We start from the raw sequence: 21087 nt of genomic DNA on the forward strand, positions 1-21087 counted from the left end.
TTGTTGAATGTAAACAAATGAACCAATGATCATTTGATTCTTATATGAGTTATTTTCTCTTTACAAAGTTCTAAGCAACCCCCCCCGCCCCCCCCAAAAAAAAAAAACGAAAAAAAAAACAAAACAACAACAGTACCATAGACTCTTTTTCTTTTGGAAGTTGACAATATAATGATATGTTCTAACATAATTTGTCACATTGGCTTTGTAGTAATTTATTTGACTAAAAATTTTGTGTCTTTTCTAAACATGTTCTGACTTTCTAAAGCCAAAATTTGGTATCTTTAAACCCATCTTTCTAAGTATTTGTGATATACCTTTTCTTAAAACAAACACTAATTTAATGTCGAAGCGCCTATGTTTTTTTTTTGATTATCAGAATGTTATTTCAAAAGAATATGTATTTGCGATATATTGTTTTTTTTATTTCACACTTTTGTTTCAGAAATTAGTTGAGGTACATCTAGATGGAGTGGCGGGATGGTATGATCCCTTCTTAATTAAAGGTCTCGGGTTCGAACATGAGAATAGAGAAACACTTGGTAGAGAGCATTTTTTCCTTTAAAGTCTCTATGCAACATGAATCTGGATTAGTCGAGCTACTGAGCTCTTGACACCAAATGATTATACCAAAATATATATAAAAAGAAATTAGTTGAGGTGATTCACAAAATAAAAAATAGTAGTATTTATATTTTATCCATGCGTTTTTAGAAAGTAAAGAGTTTGCTACTAGAAGTATACTAGTATTTTTGTTTTGCTTTAAATTTATTGACTTACCTTTGAGCATAATTAATAAAAAGGACATTTTACTTCATTATTTGCCTAACTTTGAAAAATAAACTAAGGTTAAAAAATTAGGTCAACGTATAATTTTCCTTATCAAGATATTTAATGTAAAGGTTACTTCATAGCTCTGCGCTCATGTGATTTATTTAAAAAATTAAACAAGTCAATGTTATCTCTTTAAGTTCATCACAAGGAAATTTTTAGGAATTGAATCTTTAAGTTATCTTTCAGCTCCCACTCATAATGCAGCTGTTTTATTTGTGCAACAATAAATTAATTTTAGAGAATAGCTTCAAAGTGACTGTTCCTTTAATTAATCAGTTGTTTGATTATTAGTCTGTTAATTTACTCAAAGCAAGTTAGTTAATCTACAGTTACTAAAGTCTTGGACTATATATATATAGTATAATTAATTATCTAGAGATGCAGAGATTTCTGGGATCTAAGTCTCATTGTTATGAATCTCTATCCAATTTATAATCATTTATTCAAGATTTATTCAATAAATCGGCTACTTGAAATTGCAAATGGACAAATGTTACAGATGACGAACAATCTTTTTTATGTTAATCACTTTATTTTTATTAATATTATCATCCTATAAGGATAGATATAACAACTCTTGTATATACATCCATTCTTCAAATATTAAAAGTACTTCTCGCTTTAAGTTTTTATACATTAGATCCACAACAATGTTAAAGTCTTCAACTATATTTCAAAATTTTCATTTCTCTGTTTTAATTTTGACGCAAGAACATGCATTGGTCTAAGAATGTTTACATTACTAAGAAATATCACCACTTGGACCAGCTAGCAAGGAATATATTTAATTTAATCTGCATTTTGAAAATACTAAAAATCTTCTTTTACAAGTCTAATTAACACCTTTCCTCACAATGGAAGGTTTCAGGTTCTACCGCGTTGACTTGTTTTCTTAATGAAGTATAATAGGAAAAAGGTGGGAAAAAAGCTCACTTTTAATTAATATACTGAAACATGTGAAGTAGGGGCGAGGGCGAGCTCATGTGGTGAGCAGCTCTCTACATTCTGCGGTTGATGGAGGGTTCACACCAGTGTTTTAAAAGGCGAGTCCTGGGGTGAGGCGTATCAAAAATATTCTGAGGCGAAAATCCCAAGAGGCGTACGTCCATCAATTCGGGACGTACGCCCGAGCATTTGAGGCGTGTCTTTTAGTGAGGTGTAAGCCCCAGAGACTTTTTCAAATTAAAACAAAATTTATTAAATAATTTCTTTGTATAATACCCAAATTTTCAAAAATCAGCTTGGAAATTACTCATAAGTTTTAAAAAGGAACTGAAATGTATCAAATTTAAAAGTCAAGACATTTTTTATTGATTGAAGCCCTAATTCATGGTTTCCCAATTCTTTATCTTGTCTGCTAATATCTCCCAAAAGCAACGAATTGAATATTTTTTTTTACAAATACAAAGAGAACTTCATTCTCCTTCATAGCAGCAGGTTCAAGGTTCAAATTGCAGGTTAGTCATCCTTTTTGTTCCTCCATGTAGAAAACTTTATTCTTTTTGACTCAAGTTATTTGTGCTTGTAAGTAGCGTATAATAGATTGTTTTGACTAATTTTTTATGGGGATGGAGCACATCTATATATATATATTTCACATATTTATAGTTTTCTTTAATTTTTATACTTTTTTATCTATTTATAAATATTTACTGTAACTATATTATTTTATAAAATATTAAAAATTAAATACCTATGGGGCTTACGCCCCGTGCCTCGAGGCTTATGCCTCGCTGATGCATATATAAAATGCCTCGCCTTACACCCACGCCTTTTAAAACACTGGTTCACACCCTATCAATACCATAATATTCCCTATCCCTTCTCTTTCCTGATGTAATACAGAATTTAAAGAAACAAACATGTGAAGTAGTAAATTATCATGTTTCATAACGTCATATTTTAAATGCACATTTCACTTTCAAATTAAACTACTAGAAATTCGGTCAAAATCGACCACGGCAAATCGACTGACTTCGGCCGGTCAAAAAATCGACCGATGTCGATCGGTATTTTAAAAATATATATATATATATATATATATATATATATATATATATTACGAAACCGACCAATTTCGGTCGGTTTTTTGGGCGCAAAAATGCGGGAAACTATTTTGGAGTCCCCCGAAATTTATTTTTTAAGAAACCGACCAACTTCGGTTGGGTTTTCATATAAAATAAATTAAAATTAATATTTAAAAAATGAACCGAAATCGATCGGTTATTTCAGTCGTTCATTTTAAAAAAACCAACCGATTTCGTTCAGTAATTTTATATTTTTAATAAAACGACCGAAATCGATCGGTTATTTTCGCGCGAAAATGCAATTAAAGAGTACAAATAAAATAAAAGATAGTCTTAAATGAAAATATACTAATGGTCTAGTGGTGAAATAGTATCCTGCCACAATATAGACCTCAGTTCGATTCTCAAACTATGAATTTTTTAATTACATAATTAAAATACTGACCGGCTTTGGTCGAAAAATACCGACTATTTCGACATATGTTTTCTTTTTTGGTCGCTTGTAAAATTCTATTGATCGACCGAAATCGGTTGAAAATTGTAACCGACTTCGGTCGCTATTTATTACCAACCAGCCTAATTACAACGAATTGAAGTGGGTCGAAAATCGGTCGGTTTTTCCAGTTTTCCGACCGATTTCCGCCGGTATTTCTAGATGGTTTTAGGCAATTTTTTAGTAGTGAAAATGAATTTGATTACTCATGCTTTTTTTCCGGAAAAGCATGAATGTTCATGTACTAAGGCCTAATTTTCAATAATAATATTTCTAGGATCCTATTACCCTATGAACGTTTTAAACGTCTTTTGAATTCCTCACCTTCTGTTGTAACAACCCGACTTGTCATTTTGAACATTTACGCTTCTTCCAATTATTTGAAGTCTTGAATAGTTTTATATGATGTATTATGACGCGTATGAATCATCGGTTTTGTTTTCAGGTGTGTCAGAACATCGGAAGAATAATTTTCATGTTAGAAGCCTTAAGTTGAAAGAGTTGACCAAATTTGACTTCTTAGTATTCGACCTCGGATCGAAGTGTTGATAGTTCCGTTAGGCCCGGATGGTGATTTTGGACTTAGGCGTATGCCCGGATTTGTATTTGGATAAGTCTAGAAGGTTTCGACACTAATTGACGAAAGTTCAAAATATTAAGCAGAAAAGGTGTCTCAATTTGCAAAATACCTACTTTTGGACGGGGATAACTCTCATAATATGAAGATACTTTCCATGAATTTTGAACCTAGAGTGTAGCTCTTTGATTCTAGTTTCTAACGCATCAAGCTGTTCGTCATTTGGACATTCCTACTAAAAGTTATGATCAAATTACCAAAGTTAGATCACCCACCTATTTTGGCGGACAACGAAGTGAAGGTCACTTCGCCAGACCGGGCGCGGATCCTGCCTTCTCTTACATACAGAGGACAGCGAAGTGAAGGTCACTTCTCCAGACCGGGCGCGGACTAGATCCAGCTCTTTTTATACCAATTCGGGGATCATTTTCCCCATTTCATTTGGACAAATTTTGGAGCTCTTCTCCACTCTCTCAAGACCACCAATTCCTCCCATCTTCAATGTAAGCAATCCCCATTATCTTTGTATGAAATTTCATCATTTCTACACTAGTATTGATGAGATCTACACACAAAATACATAGATCTTCAAGAAATTCTTTCAAGAACTCAAAGTAAGGTTTTGCAAGATTTCTTCCAAAAGGTAATCCTACACCCTTAGACTTACATGTATAGATATATTAAGGGAATATGAGTATGAATCAAGTATTAGAATTCATGGTATGGTGATTGAAAGCCATAAACTCCCAATTTAAATGAATACCAATTGTAGAGATTGAAAAATAATTATTAGTGAAATTTTGTTGGTTGGGTATGAATGGTTGGTCACACATGTGATGTTGGGAGTATAAGTTGTTAAAGAATGATGGTGGGATGAATTGTTGGATGAAGAAATACCATTACTAGAGGTAGTTAAATGCTATGCACTCTAAGTGTTTGTTAAAATGTTTAAATGACCAAATATCTGAAAATTATTTACTAATATTGGTCCAATTAAATTATGTTGATGTAGATTGAAGTTGTAAGAGTAGTGGGAGGTTTTAATATCACTAAAGAGCTGAATCAAGAAAGCTCGGTTCGTGGCGATTTTTGCCGAGGGATTTTCAAGGAAATCATCGGGGTTTGGGCCGTTCGGAGGTGGATACGCACATAATAAAATTTTTGGAGCATTGTTTAGCTTGCTCGATAATGAATTCGGCTGGTTAGAGGTAAGTAACTCTTATAAGATGAGGGTATGAATCCTGATTATACGTGATATGTGTTTGGTGTTGAGATGACGCACATGCTAGGTGACGGGCGTGTGGGCGTGCACTGTGTGAACTGTGACTCAGTTATTTCTGTGGTACTGTGTAGTTACCTGAACTTATATGTAACCATGAAATCTCTACGTACTTGAGCTATTGCGCTGCGATCCATATTAGAAACCATGTCTAGACGACATGCCTATTTTGTTGTGACCCACTGAGGTTATTTCTGCTGTCGAATTATTTGTTTAAATTGTAACTTCATACTCAGTCATGTTCATTCATTTCATATCATCTCTAAGTCTCTATTGCTATTTATTGATCTATCATATCATCATTTTGGGCTGATTGTCATGACATTGTGAGCCCGAGAGACTGGAGAGATTGATGACTGAGTGAGGCCGATGGCCTGATTGTGAGGATGATTATGGGATCGGGCTGCACGCCGGAGCAGACCATATTGGCTTTATATATATATATATATATATATATATATATATATATATATATATATATAAAATTTATGGGATCGGGCTGCACGCCGCAACATGATTGACAAATTTATGCCATGATTGGCTTGTTATAGAGCTTCGGTTGAAGGAGCCCCTCCGGAGTCTGTACACACCCCTGTGAGCGCAGGTACCTACCGAGTGCGAGTGTCAAGTGTAAGTGCCAATCGATTGGGAGGATTGAGTGACTGTGAGGATTGAGTGATTGTGAAGACTGAGTGATTGTGAGGACTGAGTGACTGGGAGGACTGAATGACTGTGAGGAGTGAGTGAATTGATACTCTGAGAGTATGCATATGGTTTTATCAATGAGATACATTGCATTGACATGCACACATGACATACAAGCATAGAGGTGTATTTTCCTCATGTTGTACGGTATCACGTCATTCATGACTTCTAACACATATTGGCATATGAGCATAGTGATGCATTTTCCACTGGCTATCTGGAAAGGAAATGAAACATCTTATTTATTGTTGAAAGGATTTTTGGGAAAATTACTGTTTTCAAACTTACTCATATTTTTGGCAACTTCGGTAAACGACTTGGATTTTCATTGATACACTTGAAAGGCAGAACTATTTTTCAGAAATCATGATTAAGCTGTGCATTTTTATCTGTGAGTTACTTCATTTATTCCTTGATTTATGTTATTGGTGTTGGACTCTGACCTTGGTACAAGCTCGTCACTACTTTCAACCTAAGGTTAGGTTTGTTACTTATTGAGTACATGGGGTCGGTTGTACTCATACTACACTTCTGCACCTTGCGTGCATATGTTGGCTATTGATGTTGTTGTGTTCGTTGGGAGTTGGATCTAAAGATGTACATGCGTTCTGGTTGTAGATGCCTCTTGTTCTTGGTAGCCTTAGACTTATAAAACTCTGTTTATGTACTTTTCAAACAGGTGATGTATTTACTTCGTACCAGTTTTGTATACTCTATTCTTAGAAGTTCATGATTTGTACTACCAGTCCTTGGGGAATGTATAAGATTTAGATATTTTCTTTTACTTAATTGTCTTGTTAAATTACATTGGAATTATATTATGGATAATTGGCTTACCTAACGGGTTGAGGTTAGGTGGCATCATGACTAGTTGGATTTTGGATCGTGACAAGTTGGTATCAGAGCCCTAGTTTCATAGGTTCTACAAGTCATGAGAAAATGTCTAGTAGAGTCTTGCGGATCGGTATGATGACGTCCATACTTATCTTCAAGAGGCTACAAGGCATTTTAGGATAAACTTCCCATCTTTTTCTCATTATCGTGTAGAATTGATTCAGCTTGAAATATAACTCTTTGAATTCCTTCCACGTATTCGTGTGCGCATATGAGCGCTCGGTATCAACTGTGCATCACTGGCTTGTGATTCCATGAACGAGGTTCGAGATGTGTATTCTGTGTTTTTGTGATGGGAAGGTTTAGACCACAGCTTAGGCTCGGTAGCTTCAGTTGTGTGAAGTTGTACATTTGGACTCATATGTCCGGTAGTGTCCCCATGAGTGGAATTTGTGTCTCGATGAACAGTTGAATGACTATATGATGAGTATGATATGAATGCGGGATGTGTTCAGGTGGGCTGAATAAGACGAATAAAGTTTACTTGTCCCTCAAGAGTCTGCTATTGGGTACTTGATTCCTGTTTTGATGTGATGTACATTCTTGAGTTGTGAGTGCGTTGAGGGATTTGTCATGCTATTTAATTGTGGAGCGAAGCAGATTTTCATGTCGTGTTGATGAGTTCAAACTCAGAAAGATTAAGTGATTGCATAGTAATTGTGACTGCGAAAGGGTATAACAAGATGCTAATTTGAGGCTAAGGATGTGGGTTATCCCCCACAGAGTAATCTATTTAGGTGTGTTTCTTATAATATTGAGTAGAGATTTTCTTTTCTGCCAGCGGGGCATAGGTGTTGAGACTTGAATTTGAATCTGGTTGAGAAATTAACTTGAGTGTCAAGAGAATGAATGCGAGTTTAGCGGATGATTGAAATATTCTTATGGTTGGCACTGCATGAGCTTGTGAAGAATTTTTCTTGAACTGACTGCGGTATTATGGCAGTAATAGAGTATGAGTATTGTGAGTTATCGAGTGTTTTAATTTATGGATTTGAGCCAAGTAGGGGAGCCTGCTATTGACAATTCAATTTCATGGTTATATGTTAAATTTTATTTTTAGTCTGAGGCATACTTTTGGATTAGTTATGACTTGCAGAGGTTGAGATCGAGGATGACTCGAGTACTGAAATTCCTGGATACGAGTTATATCGCACTTTATGAGTATATGAAAATCAGTTAATGAGTTGGGTTGTTATTGTTGGATGTAGTACGCACGGAGTATGAATTGATTGGTGGTGTTAAGGTGGGGTTACCTCTTTGAGTATTGTTAAGCTAAGGGAGCACGTGTCTTTGGGACCGTTTGGGCGGTGCAATTTAGATTTGAGCAGAGTGGATGACTCTCTAGAAGGTTCTAATAGGTTTGAGATTTATATATAGCAATCGAGAATTTTTCCGGATTGGTGTATAGATAGAATATGAGATTTATGTTTAATGGTCCCGGGACGTGCGGTGATTCTGTTTCACTATGGATTCTACATTTTAGTAGAAGAAAGGAAATATGAATAATTTTAAATTCACATAAGGTCTTTAAAAGTGAGTGTCTCGGTTGTGGTATTTATGAAGGTGCTTAAGAAGAATACAGTGGCTTATGGGTCTTAGGGCAGTGTGGTTTTATGTTAGGATGTCTTGTAGTGAGCTTTGAGTAAGGATTGTGGAGTTGTGACAAGGAGAAGTGTCAACTTGAGGATAATTTAGAAGAAACTCGGAGAAAATTGAACGACTGGGTAGTAGGCTGAACCAGTATGGTAATGGTATGATTGGTTCTTTAGTTACGTATGATGTGTGAGGCTCTACAAATATTTTTGGTTGCAGTATTCTTGGGTTTGGTGACCTACGTGGCTTGGTCGAGTTAGAGGAATTCAGTTTTGATTGCTTGGTTATGTGCAAATAGATTTCAAAGTGTTCTTGATGTTTCTACCATGGTTTGAACCAGATATTTTCTACCGGTATGGGGAACGTGTTGTGTATTGTGATTTCCTTCTAGAAGGAAGAAAATTGAAGGTTTCTAACTAACCAGGTATGTATTTTGCTTGTGACTCAAAGTATTAATGAGGTTCTCGTGTTTTCATAAGATGGCCTAATAGAGGCGGTGCATGGAGTGATATTGGGATTTGCATGTGCAAGTATACAGTTCAGTTCCAAAAGGAAAGTAATGAGTTTATGGCGCACAAATAATTTATGATATTGGCACTAATGGTATTACCTCAGAAGAGTGTACATTCAAAAGGGCACATTGTGTTTTGACTTACGGATGTTTCGTTGATATTGCAGTATTCGCCTGGTTGATCGACTGCTAATATTTAGATTTTTGCTATGTGGCACGGGAGAATTATAGAAGTATTCCTCGTGGGATGATCATGCATGAAAGATGTGTTAGTCATTCGAGTGCTGGAGTAGGGATCAGTTACGGTGATTTATGCATTCTATGAATCTGGAGATTGGGAGTTCTCGAAAGCATATTGTTTCAGGGTTGCGACCTATTTGAGGTGAGTATTTTATTTAAACTCGGTAGAGGCACTAGTTTCACTAATTGTTTGTGATAGCTACGCGCTATGAGTGCGCATATATGTGAGGTTTGAGCCCATGTGCGGGCATCAGAGCAAGTATTCATACTCGGAAGAATGCTTAGGCAAAGATATGCCTAGATTTGACTGTTAAGCGTAAATTTATAACATTTCTCGTATTCGTACCTTTGTCGAGAACTACCTAGGCTATACTTGAGGTTACAAAGAGGCTAATTCCCTGAATAAATCGGGTAGTTACTAATTCTGCGTTAACTTACCGATTTAAGTTGTGATAGCACACCTTGCACATGCCTACCCTATGGCATGTTATTTATATCAGTCGAGGAGCGTGTGAATCTTATATCATTTATCATATACATGTGTACTTATTTGATTACTCATATATGATATGCTTGGACTGGAGGGCTGTGACCATGCCAGGCGGATTATGTTATTGGCATTTGAGTTGTTCGTGCGGGTCCAGATATTGATACTATAGCACGTGAGTTGTCTGTGCGAGTGATATTAATGTGAGCTCTAGAAGAGCTGGTTACTGTTATAAACTTGTGTGTCTTGGTTCTACTATATATAATGAGCTTATAGCATTGCAGTTGTGGTAGTGCTTGTTGAACTCGCAATACGGTTCTTTTCTTTGAGATATTTTTCATTTTTGGGTACACAGATTGCACAGTTGTGGCTTGAGTTATATTGGTGTGGCATATCTGTGGGATAGTTGTATTTAAAAATATAAGGTCATTGGACCTAGAATGTGTACAATCGGATTTGATAATGGTATATTTGGGAGGATGATATCGAAAGTCAGCTTAGAAAGTAATTATGATTCTGGTTGGGGCGAGATAACTCCATGACTAGTTGATCTGATAAGTGGTTATGTGATTCCACGTGTTTCTTTAATTATCAACAGTGTACGAATGTTTTGGGAATGAGGTTTTGTTTGATATGAGCTTTAATACTAGTACCAGGTTGGTTTTGAGTAGTTACTGTGATCGGAAATGGTGCTACGAGTATGCGAGTTGTGTAGTATGTTATGTGATTATATCTAGGGTATGGTTAAGGACTAATTCAACTTGTTAAGACTCATACAGAGTGTAGATATGAGATTCGGGTGTTGAAAAGAAATTTTTTGGATGTTGGAAATTGGATTCCAAGGTTTATGGGCTAATGCTAAAATAGTAATTTTCAGTTATGTGGTGTCGTCATGCCTATATGAAATAGGGTGATATGGAATCACCCCCGGGAATGTGCGTGGTAAGGTGGAATAGCGATTTGAAGGTTTAGGAAGAACTCTTGGCACGTTCGAGGACGAACGTATGTTTAAGTGAGGGAGAATGTAACGACCCGACTTATCGTGTATGAATTATCAGTTTTGTTTTCAGGTGTTTCGGAACATGTTCGGAAGAATAAATTCCATGTTCGAAGCCTTAAGTTGAAAGAGTTGACCAAATTTGACTTTTTAGTATTCAATCTCGGATCAGAGTTTTGATAGTTCCGTTAGGTCCGGATGGTGATTTTGGACTTGGACGTATGATTTGCATTTGTATAAGTCTAGAAGGTTTCGGCACTAATTGGCGAAAGTTGGAAATATTAAGTAGAAAATGTGTCTCAATTTGCAAAACACCTACCTTTGGACGGATATAACTCTCATAATGTGTAGATACTTTCCATGAATTTTGCACCTAGAGTGTATCTCTTTGAGTCTAGTTTCTAACGTATTAAGTTATTTGTCATTTGGACATTCCTACTAAAAGTTATGATCAAATTACCAAAGTTAGATCACCCAGTTATTTTGGCGGACAGCGAAGTGAGGGTCACTTCGCCAGACCGGGCGTGGATCCTGCCTTCTCTTGCATACAGTGGATAGCGAAGTGAGGGTCACTTCGCCAGACCGGGCGCGGACCAGCTCCAGCTCTTTTTAAACCAATTCGGGGCTCATTTTCCACATTTTATTTGGACGAATTTTGGAGCTCTTCTCCACTCTCTCAAGACCACCAACTAGGGGTGTTCAAAACTGAACCGAAATCGAAAATCGAACCGAAATCGAAACCGAAATCGAAACCGAAACCGAAGCTTAATGGCTTATGGGTATCGGTTTAACGGTTTAACGAACGGGGAACAAATTAAAATTTTTTTATTAACGATTTATCGGTTTTGGGGCGGATTATTCAATTTTCTTAACTGATAATCCGTTAACTCGTTGAGAATACATATATATATAAAATTTATTTTTATCCATATTACTGCTCTGGACAATTGTACGAAGTGCAAAGTGAATTGTACTGATTTATTTTTATCCATAAATATGAATTGATATTCTTGGATGTTATTTCTTCTAAGTAGTGGGTTAATTAGTTATCTGGGCAGAGGTGTTGTCCAAACAGGTTTTTAATTATTACTCCCAACTTGTATGTATGAAACTTTTAACTTTGACCCAACAAGCTTGTTCACTGGAACGAGTTTCATATATTGAAGAAAGGTCTCAAATGTGTTGCTGCTGCTGGAACTCGTGCAGATATAAAATGTTATCTTTCCGTATCTTATATTTATACTTCGGTTTATTACACGATTTACTAATTAAAAAAGCACAATCTAAATCGATAACCGTCCGATAATAGCTAAACCGATACCAACCCGCCCGATATCTTATCGGGTGGCTAGCAGATTAATTCATTTTAAAGCCGATAATCGATAAGACGAACCGTTAAGAGTAAATAACTGCCCGATCCTCCTGATAAGCAGCCCTACCACCAACTCCTCCCATCTTCAAGTTAAGCAATCCCCATTATCTTGGTGTGAAATTCCATCATTTTTACACTAGTATTGATGAGATCTACACACAAAATACATAGATCTTCAAGAAATTTCTTCAAGAACTCAAATGAGGGATTTGCAAGATTTCTTCCAAAAGGTAATCCTACGCCCTTAGACTTACATGCATGGATATATTTTCACGACCCAAACCGATAGGCCGTGACGAGTGCATGAGTTCTACCTATCGAACACCCATAAGCATTTGTCTAAGATATAAACATGAAAAAAGTGTAGGTCATGCATAACGTCTGAAAATAAACTATTAATTCATATGAACAACTAACGTGGGAAAACAGGCCCAAAAGACATATATACATACATATATATACTGTAGGGAGAGCCGACAAGGCCACATACTATATAACTATACATGACTGTCTACAGACCTCTAATAGAGTGTACAACAAGCATTTGCCGCAACAGGCCGTGTAAACCAAAATCCTATTAATAGATAGGAACACAGCCCAACCAATTCCCAAAAAATATAAATTTGTATCAAATTCGAACTAGTAACTAATCCCAACATGGAAGTACTGAAAAAACTCATATAAGCAAAAAATCTCAAATAGCCTTGATCATGAGCCATATAATTATCACTATAAATAAGAACCATAATTCCAACAGTAGTGATTAATATTGACATAATAGAAGTAAGTGGGTCGATCAAGTATCCGAACTCTAAAGAAAAATCATTATTGATGATCCAAGACCATACATATTGATAAAAAGAACGGCTATTTATTTGCTGAATAGACAGGTAGATTGAAAAAACCATGACTATGCTTAACAATAAAACACTCTGAAAAGCCCACATACGGCGAAAACTTTTTGTTGCCGTTGGAAAAAGAATAAGTCCCGCTCCTATTAACATAGGGACTGGAAGTGGAATGAAAGGTATGATCCACGCATATTCATAGGTGTACATAACATCATCAAGCCTCTGAGGGCATCCCATCATATCATTTCGGCCACTATGGGCAAAATCATCAACATATACCAGCTGATCAAGTGGTGGTGCGTATATAACGCCTTAACTTTTTCCCATATCCCATATACATATAATATACGCGTATATAACGCCTTCTGGTCATGGGTCAATGTACATGTATAAATGCATGAAATGCATAAGAAATATTACGTTAATAAGATTTCTCGAATATCATAAAATTAATATTCCTTTCGGACAAACTTTATCAAATATGTATTTTTCTGGGACCCATGAACATAGGATATAATAATAATTCACATGGGAAATCAAGAATATAGACACCTCTAGTATTTCTATGAATAAAGTTATTTATGAATGTTGCGTATTTTGCTTGTTTCATATGTATCACTTGGATCATGCCAAAAAGAAAAAAAAAGGATAGCCTTAACATACCTCAAGTCGTCAATAAAACTCAACAACAAGCTTATGACAACTAGCGCACCAACCCTATAGCAAAGAAATACGTGTACAATTTAGATGACGGTAGCATATTACGTATCTCAAACGATAACTCGATTCTAAAATAAAACGGACAACATTTTCCCTGATTTTACTGCTCCCTCAAGCCTACTATAAGCGAGATACAAACATAATACAATCAGCAACTCAAAACCACCCTAATTATAATCCGGGATCTTCAATACAACAAAAACCCCAAATATACCATAATATACCCAATCAACAAATTATCAATTAGCATGCAACTACAACGACGAGCGACCAACCTACTACCCTACCACATGTGGTATTTCTCCACGCTATTTTTATCCTTCCAAACTCCATAAATTAGAAGAACAATAGACAGCCCAAAATCAATACAAAACAACCCATAAAACAGTCCACTACAAGTCAAATAACTCGAACTCACGGCTTCCGATCACCGTCCCGTGAGGTCTAACTATTAGAAAACGAATTTATCAACTTTTCTTGATATTTTAAAGCTTAAATACAGAAATTAATATTTTTTATTAACTAATAAATACATTCCAAAACTCAAACTACAAAGAAAAAGAGAGGTGATATAGTGATACTTACGTCGTAGGGATCGTTCTGATGTTATCGCTTCTCGATTTCGTACCCGGGATGTTAGTATTATTTGAAGCTATTAGAGAGCTCAATGAACGTTCTTTTATGGTGTCTCTGGTCAGATTCTATGTAAAATTAAGAGAGAGAGACGAGTTAAAATATATTTATCAAACTTTTGAAAAGTCAAAAGGTGCTAACTTGGCACCCTCTGATTCACCCACCTTCCGATGCTTATATATTTTTATCCGAAAATCATATAAATGAACGGTTAAGAGTGTTGGAAATTACATTATAAAACCTTCAATTTGGTATATAATATGTCCCCAAAAGACCTCATATAGTATACGAAATATATTTCTCAAAAAGCTCTATTATATGGCAAATGCTTAGTCGATTTTTTCCGCAACTTAAATCCGATTTTCCCCAAACTTTATGTGTTTTGTCCAAATATCATATATAGTCATATTATAATTTTAAAATCATTTAAATCATAATTAACTAGTCTCATATTTATTATACGTCACCTTGGGACGTACATGGTGTAACAATATTAAGGGAATATGAGTATGAATCATTTATTAGAATTCATGGTATGGTGATTGGAAGCCATAGACTCCCAAATTAAATAAATACCCATTGTAGAGATTGAAAAGTAATTATTTAGTAGAATTTTATTGGTTGGGTGTGAATGGTTGGTCATACATGTGATGTTGGGAGTATAAGTTGTTAAGGAATGCTGGTGGGATGATTTGTTGGATGAAGAAACACCATTACTAATTGTTTGTTAAAATGTCTAAATGACCAAAAATCTGGAAATTATTTACTAATATTGGTCCAATTGAATTATGTTGATGTAGATTAAAGTTGTAAGAATAGTGAGAGGTTTTAATATTACTAAAGAGCTGAATCAAGAAAGCTCGGTTCGTGGCGATTTTTGCCGAGGGATTTTCAAGGAAATCATCGGGGTTTGGGTTGTTCGAAGGTGGATACGCACATAATAAAAATTTTGAAGCATTGTTTAGCTTGCTCGACATTGAATTCGGCTGGTTAGAGGTAAGTAACTCTTCTAAGATTAGGGTATGAACCCTGATTATACGTGATATGTGTTTGGTGTTGAGGTGATGCACATGCTAGGTGACGGGCGTGTGGTCGTGCACTGTGTGAAATGTGACTCAGTTATTTATATGGTACTGTGTAGTTACCTGAACTTATATGTAACCGTGAAATCTCTATGTACTAGAGCTATTGCGCTGCGATCCATATTAGAAACCATGTCTAGACGGCATGCCTATTTTGTTGAGACCCACTGAGGTCATTTCTGCTATCGAATTATTTGTTTAAATTGTAACATCATACTTAGTCATGTGCATTCCTTTCATATCATCTCTCAGTCTCTGTTGCTATTTATTGATTCATCATATCATAATTTTGGGCTTATTGTCATGACATTGTGAGCCCGAGAGACTGGAGAGATTGATGACTGAGTGAGGCCGAGGGCCTGATTGTGAGGATGATTATGGGATCGGGCTGCACGCCATAGCAGGCCATATTGGCTTTATATATGTATATATAAATAGGATCGGGCTGCATGCCGCAACATGGTTGATTGATTTATGCCATGATTGGCTTGTTATAGCGCTTGGGCTGAAGGAGACCTTCCGGAGTCTGTACACACCCCTAGTGAGCGCAGGTACCTACTGAGTGCGAGTGCCGAGCGATTGGGAGGATTGAGTGACTGTGAGGATTGAGTGACTGTCAGGACTGAGTGACTGGGAGGACTGAGTGACTGTGAGGAGTGAATTGATACTCTGAGAGTATGCATATGGTTTTATCATTGAGATACATTCCATTGACATGCACACATAATATACAAGCATATAGATGTATTTTCCTCATGTTATACGGTATCACATCATTCATGACTTCTCACACATATTGGCATATGAGCATAGTGATGTATTTTCCACTGGCTATCTCGAAAGGAAATGAAACATCTTATTTATTGTTGAAAGGATTTTTGGGAAAATTACTGTTTTCAAACTTACTTATATTTTTGGCAACTTCGGTAAACGACTTGGGTTTTCACTGATACACTTAAAAGGCAAAACTATTTTTCAGAAATCATGATTAAGCTGAGCATTTTTATTTGTCAGTTACTTCATTTAATCCTTGCTTTATGCTGTTGGTTATTGGAGTTGGACTCTGACCTTGGTACAATCTCGTCACTACTTTTAACCTAAGGTTAGGTTTGTTACTTATTGAGTACATGTGGTCGGTTGTACTCATACTACACTTCTGTACCTTGTGTGCAGATGTTGGTTACTGATGTTGTTGTGTTCGTTGGGATCTGGATTTGAAGATGTACCTGCGTTCCGGTTGTAGCTGCCTCTTGTTCTTGGTAGCCTTAGATTTATAAAACTCTGTTTATGTACTTTTCAAACAGTATGTATTTACTTTGTACCAACTTTGTATACTCTATTCTTAGAAGCTCATGATTTGTACTACCAGTCTTTGGGGAATGTATAAGATTTAGATATTTTCTTTTACTTAATTGTCTTGTTAAATTACATTGGGATTGGATAGTAGATAATTGGTTTACCTAACGGGTTGGGTTAGACGTCATCACAACTAGTTGAATTTTGGGTCGTGCCATCTGCTATATTAAAACCCCCAATCCCAATTATAAGCTTCCGATTTTGTTTTAATGATGATGTTTCTGGAAAGTTGGTCAAGTATATATAAGCTTACTTTGACTCCTGCGTGACCAAAGTAATGCAAGGGTAATAGGATTCCCACAAACATAAACGATAGAGTTCGCCAATCCCACATTGCAACTTCATTTTTGGTACTTAATTTAACCCACATGTTGGAGTTCTTGATGAAATACTACAACAATAACAATAATATACCCAATATATTCTCATAGTTAAGTAGGGTCTAGGGAGGGTAGTATGTATGCAATCCTTACCCATACCTTGTAAAGATAGATAGTCTATTTTCGGAAGACCCTCGACTCAATAAAGCAAAATCACAACAGTAATGACAAAAAACTTATAAGGAAAACGAAATAATAATGACAGTCAGAAAAAATAAGAAATGACGCAAAGGAAACATCAAGTAATTAATAGTATCAATCTAAAAATAGGGAACACAAGGAAAATACTAGTAGTACCAGGGAAAGAAGTACGCGAATAAGGATCTATTGGTTTGAGGTAAGGATTCTAAACTACTATTTGAGTTTTATACAAGCATATATTACTACTTTTTTATTACTAAAAACATGAGATTTAATTAGAAGGAATGATGCTCCCACAATTAGAAAATCATGAATTTAAAGGACTTTCTGGACTCCGATTGAGAACTAATTATGGATTTGGAAGGTATGATGCTTCAGTTATTCAGTCATATAAATAATGAATAATTCGTACTTCCCAACCATAGTACTAATTTGGAGTTTATAGATTCTTATTTTGCTACTGAATGCATAGTCATTTTAGTTATTAGATTCACATTTAAATATATATTATATATTTAATGTATTTCCTATACAAATACATAATCTAAGCAAAAGCTATATTAAAATTGTCTAAACCCGTGCCTAATAATCTAGCTTCATCCGTTCTTATCTCTCTCACGAATTTTCTTATGTTCCAAACTACGATGAATTAGTTCCTTCAGCTTCACATGACTCGTAGTTTCAAGTGTACATAAAAATTATTGTTTGGGAAAAATAAATAAAGAAGACAATAATTAACACAAATGCTTATATATATTATACAGCAACTAATTGATGAATCGATCAAGCTATTATCTCATCTATCTTACACTCCCTATACTTGATATCAGCCTTATTGGATCCGGCCTCAAGGATTATGTCACAACATTCACATCTATCAATCTGAAAAAAACAAAGAAAAACAAAAAATAATAAAATATAGAGATCAGAGTCGAGGATTTTGTAATTTTTACACAAGTAGATGTTATTATATATTCACTTTTTTTCTTTTTTCCTTTCTATTTTGGGGAGGAAGACGAGGAAAATGTATAATTGAGATTTTCTTGGTTTAACTCAATTTGCTTAATTTTGAGGTTATTAGTTCCTGCCACTATCTATGGATGATACTCAGTAACTTGTAGATTATCTAAGGCCTGGTGCACAATGCATCTCGCGTTTACGCAGGGTCCGGGGAAGGGCCGCATCACAAGTGATGTGATGTCGAAAGCCTACCATAATGCAAGTATTAATGGCTGCTTCCACGATTCGAACTCATAATTTATAGGTCACATGTAGACAACTTTACCGTTGTTCCAAGACTCCCCTTCTAGATTACCAGACAGTTAGAGCTGTCAAATTTGGCTCCAGCCCAAATGAGCCCCCCAAGGTTGGGCTAGTTATTGACCCGCCCATTTATTGAATTTAGTCCGTATTGACTCAACCCATTTAAAGTTGGGCTAATTTTTAGCCCAAATTGATTCATGAGTAACTTTGCCAAAATATCTTAGAAATAATTATTTTTTTATTTGATATGTTATATATGACCATAACAAATTTTAAAAAAGTCTTATTTAGTAATAATATAATTTAAAAGAAAACAACACATATTAAGTAAAGTTTGATAAGAGTTGGACGGGTTGGACTTTGATCCAAATTTTAGCTCATCCTGACGCAACCCATCTTAGCCTGAGTAACTTTTGGGCGAGTCATTTTGACCCATCCAATTATTGACTCAACCCATTTTGACCCGCCCAAAATCAGCCCAACCCGCCATTTGGCACCCCTATTGTCCGTGTATAAAAGTTAAACTCATACAAAAATTTATGGGAGATTATGGCGGTAGAAAACATTACCTCAATACGTTTTGTTGATGGTGAGTATACATGAATTTCTGAAATATATTCTGCAGAATAATTTCCAGTAGACAAACAAGCTCCAATCCCTCTAGGCCATTCTCTAGTGTAAGTAGTAACAATTTCATTTCTTGGATTTCTCTCAACAGATTTGAAGAAAAATACATGAGGAGCTTCACAAGGATCCCAAGATGGACTTCTAACATCAAACATATAATATGGTGGACTAGGACTTGGTTGCCATGTCTTGAATGTTACAATAGGATTTTGTATCCAACTTCTAGGCATAATTTTCTCATAAATATGTGCTGAATATCCCCAAGAAACTGAAAATGTCCAATTTTTTGACCTCTGGTGGCATATGGTTTGTTGTAACATACGTGATTGATCATAATTTGCAGCATTATGGAGGTGGAAACTAGATTGGGCACGATCCATTGAGGGAAAAATTGGATCAACCATATCAAAATGGTGAAGGGATGTTAGTAAAGACTTTGGATGATATGATAGAAATCCAGATATGTCACCACGTAGATCAATCTGCAAGTTATAAATATCCATATATTATTTAAGGGAAAAGAAAAAAAAAGTATACTTAATCCAATTAGTTGATAAGACATATCTTGCTGAATACACTGACAGTGTAAAAAGTTTAAAAAAAAAAAGTTTTTGACTAAGGTCGGTCTCCTTAGAACGAGTTATCAAACGATATGATCTATAATAGGTTAAAATATACTGATAGCGTAAAATTTTTTTACTGGTTAAAACCGGAAGAAACCTTACCTGATGAATACCTTGAAGAGGAGAAAGGTTGACTCCAATATCAGAAATGCAAAGCATTGTAGTTCTATCAGCAGATTTCAAGTGAGAATATCTCTTTAGGCAAGACATTATATTCTTAGCAAATGCTCTAGCCAAAGGATAACTCAAAATAATTCCAGCTCCACCAAAAGCTTCATGAAATGAGTACCAATAATTCGACAATATAAATTCCGAGTGTCCTCCGATATAATAGTACTTCGTATGATCATATTGTGCAAGAATATCAACCATATTATCTAAAAAAAATATCGAGTCGTCGTCCCCCATAATTACCCATCTTACCCCGTCATGTTCTTCTCTAAATACCTCCATAATCCCATGAACCATTCTTAAAACTCTTGAATCAACATGTTTGGTTTCTTTAACTAGTTTTGGAACATCATCGGATATTTTATAAGGAGGTGAATTTATTGACCAAGGTAAAAGATTACCTTTAGGAGGAACATCTAGTAAAAGATGACCTCTTGTAATATTTGGTCTCCACCAAGATTCAATATAGGATTTTCTATGGTGCCATGCTTTTTCTGACCCTAAAAGTCCAAAAAGGAGATGGTTAATATTTGTGGGATTTTTGGTTTGTGCAACATTTGATGATCTAATTGGGAATTTTAAGGAAGAGAAAAGATAAGAAGATGGACATTCAGAGTCATTGAAAAAGATTATTGAACCTACGTATAGGACTAAACCACAAATTAGGACAGTGTTGCAAATGCTAATGACAGTGGATTTGTCAAAACTAGACATTTTGAGAGATTGAGTAGAGAGAACTAAAGAATGGAAACAAATGAGCTTTTGCTCTGGTATTAGTTTTGTAAGGTTTTAAACAAAGAGAACACCCCACCCCCACCCCACCCTTACAACACACTGATGTCAATGATCTTTATATGTCCTAACATACACTATGTCACAGTCTTTGTACTAGATCGTTGACTAAAATATTATTGTCTTTAATTTCATGAACATTTTTGATTAATTAACCCAAATCGCCGCCCACCCAATCACCTAAATTAAAAGTAACCGGCAAATGTATACTATATGTTTGATATATGTATAACCATATATGGTCTATGTATATTCATGTATAGTATGTGTATAACTGTGTAAAACCATCGTATAATTTATGTATATCAGCTTGAAAAAGTAAACAATGAATCCAATCGGCTATTTAGGTAAAGAACAAGCACTTTTTGACTTTTAAAAGCCAAACTTTTGTATCTTTAAGCCCGTCTTTCCAAGTAGTGTGTGTATATATATATATATA

General features: G+C 35.5%; 1 protein-coding gene across 1 annotated transcript; it reads right to left on the reverse strand.

The window, feature by feature from the left end:
• Positions 1–17926: 17926 nt before the first annotated feature.
• LOC104114803 (uncharacterized) lies at positions 17927–20632 on the reverse strand. The gene is made up of 3 exons (XM_009625333.4): positions 19788–20632; positions 19005–19544; positions 17927–18054 (listed from the first exon to the last, which is right to left on the reverse strand). The coding sequence occupies exons 1-3, from the start codon at positions 20568–20570 to the stop codon at positions 17956–17958; spliced, it is 1422 nt and encodes a 473-aa protein (XP_009623628.1). The 5' UTR covers positions 20571–20632; the 3' UTR covers positions 17927–17955.
• Positions 20633–21087: the final 455 nt, after the last annotated feature.

The sequence above is a fragment of the Nicotiana tomentosiformis genome, chromosome 11, assembly GCF_000390325.3.
Source record: "Nicotiana tomentosiformis chromosome 11, ASM39032v3, whole genome shotgun sequence".
Taxonomy (NCBI): Eukaryota; Viridiplantae; Streptophyta; class Magnoliopsida; order Solanales; family Solanaceae; genus Nicotiana; species Nicotiana tomentosiformis.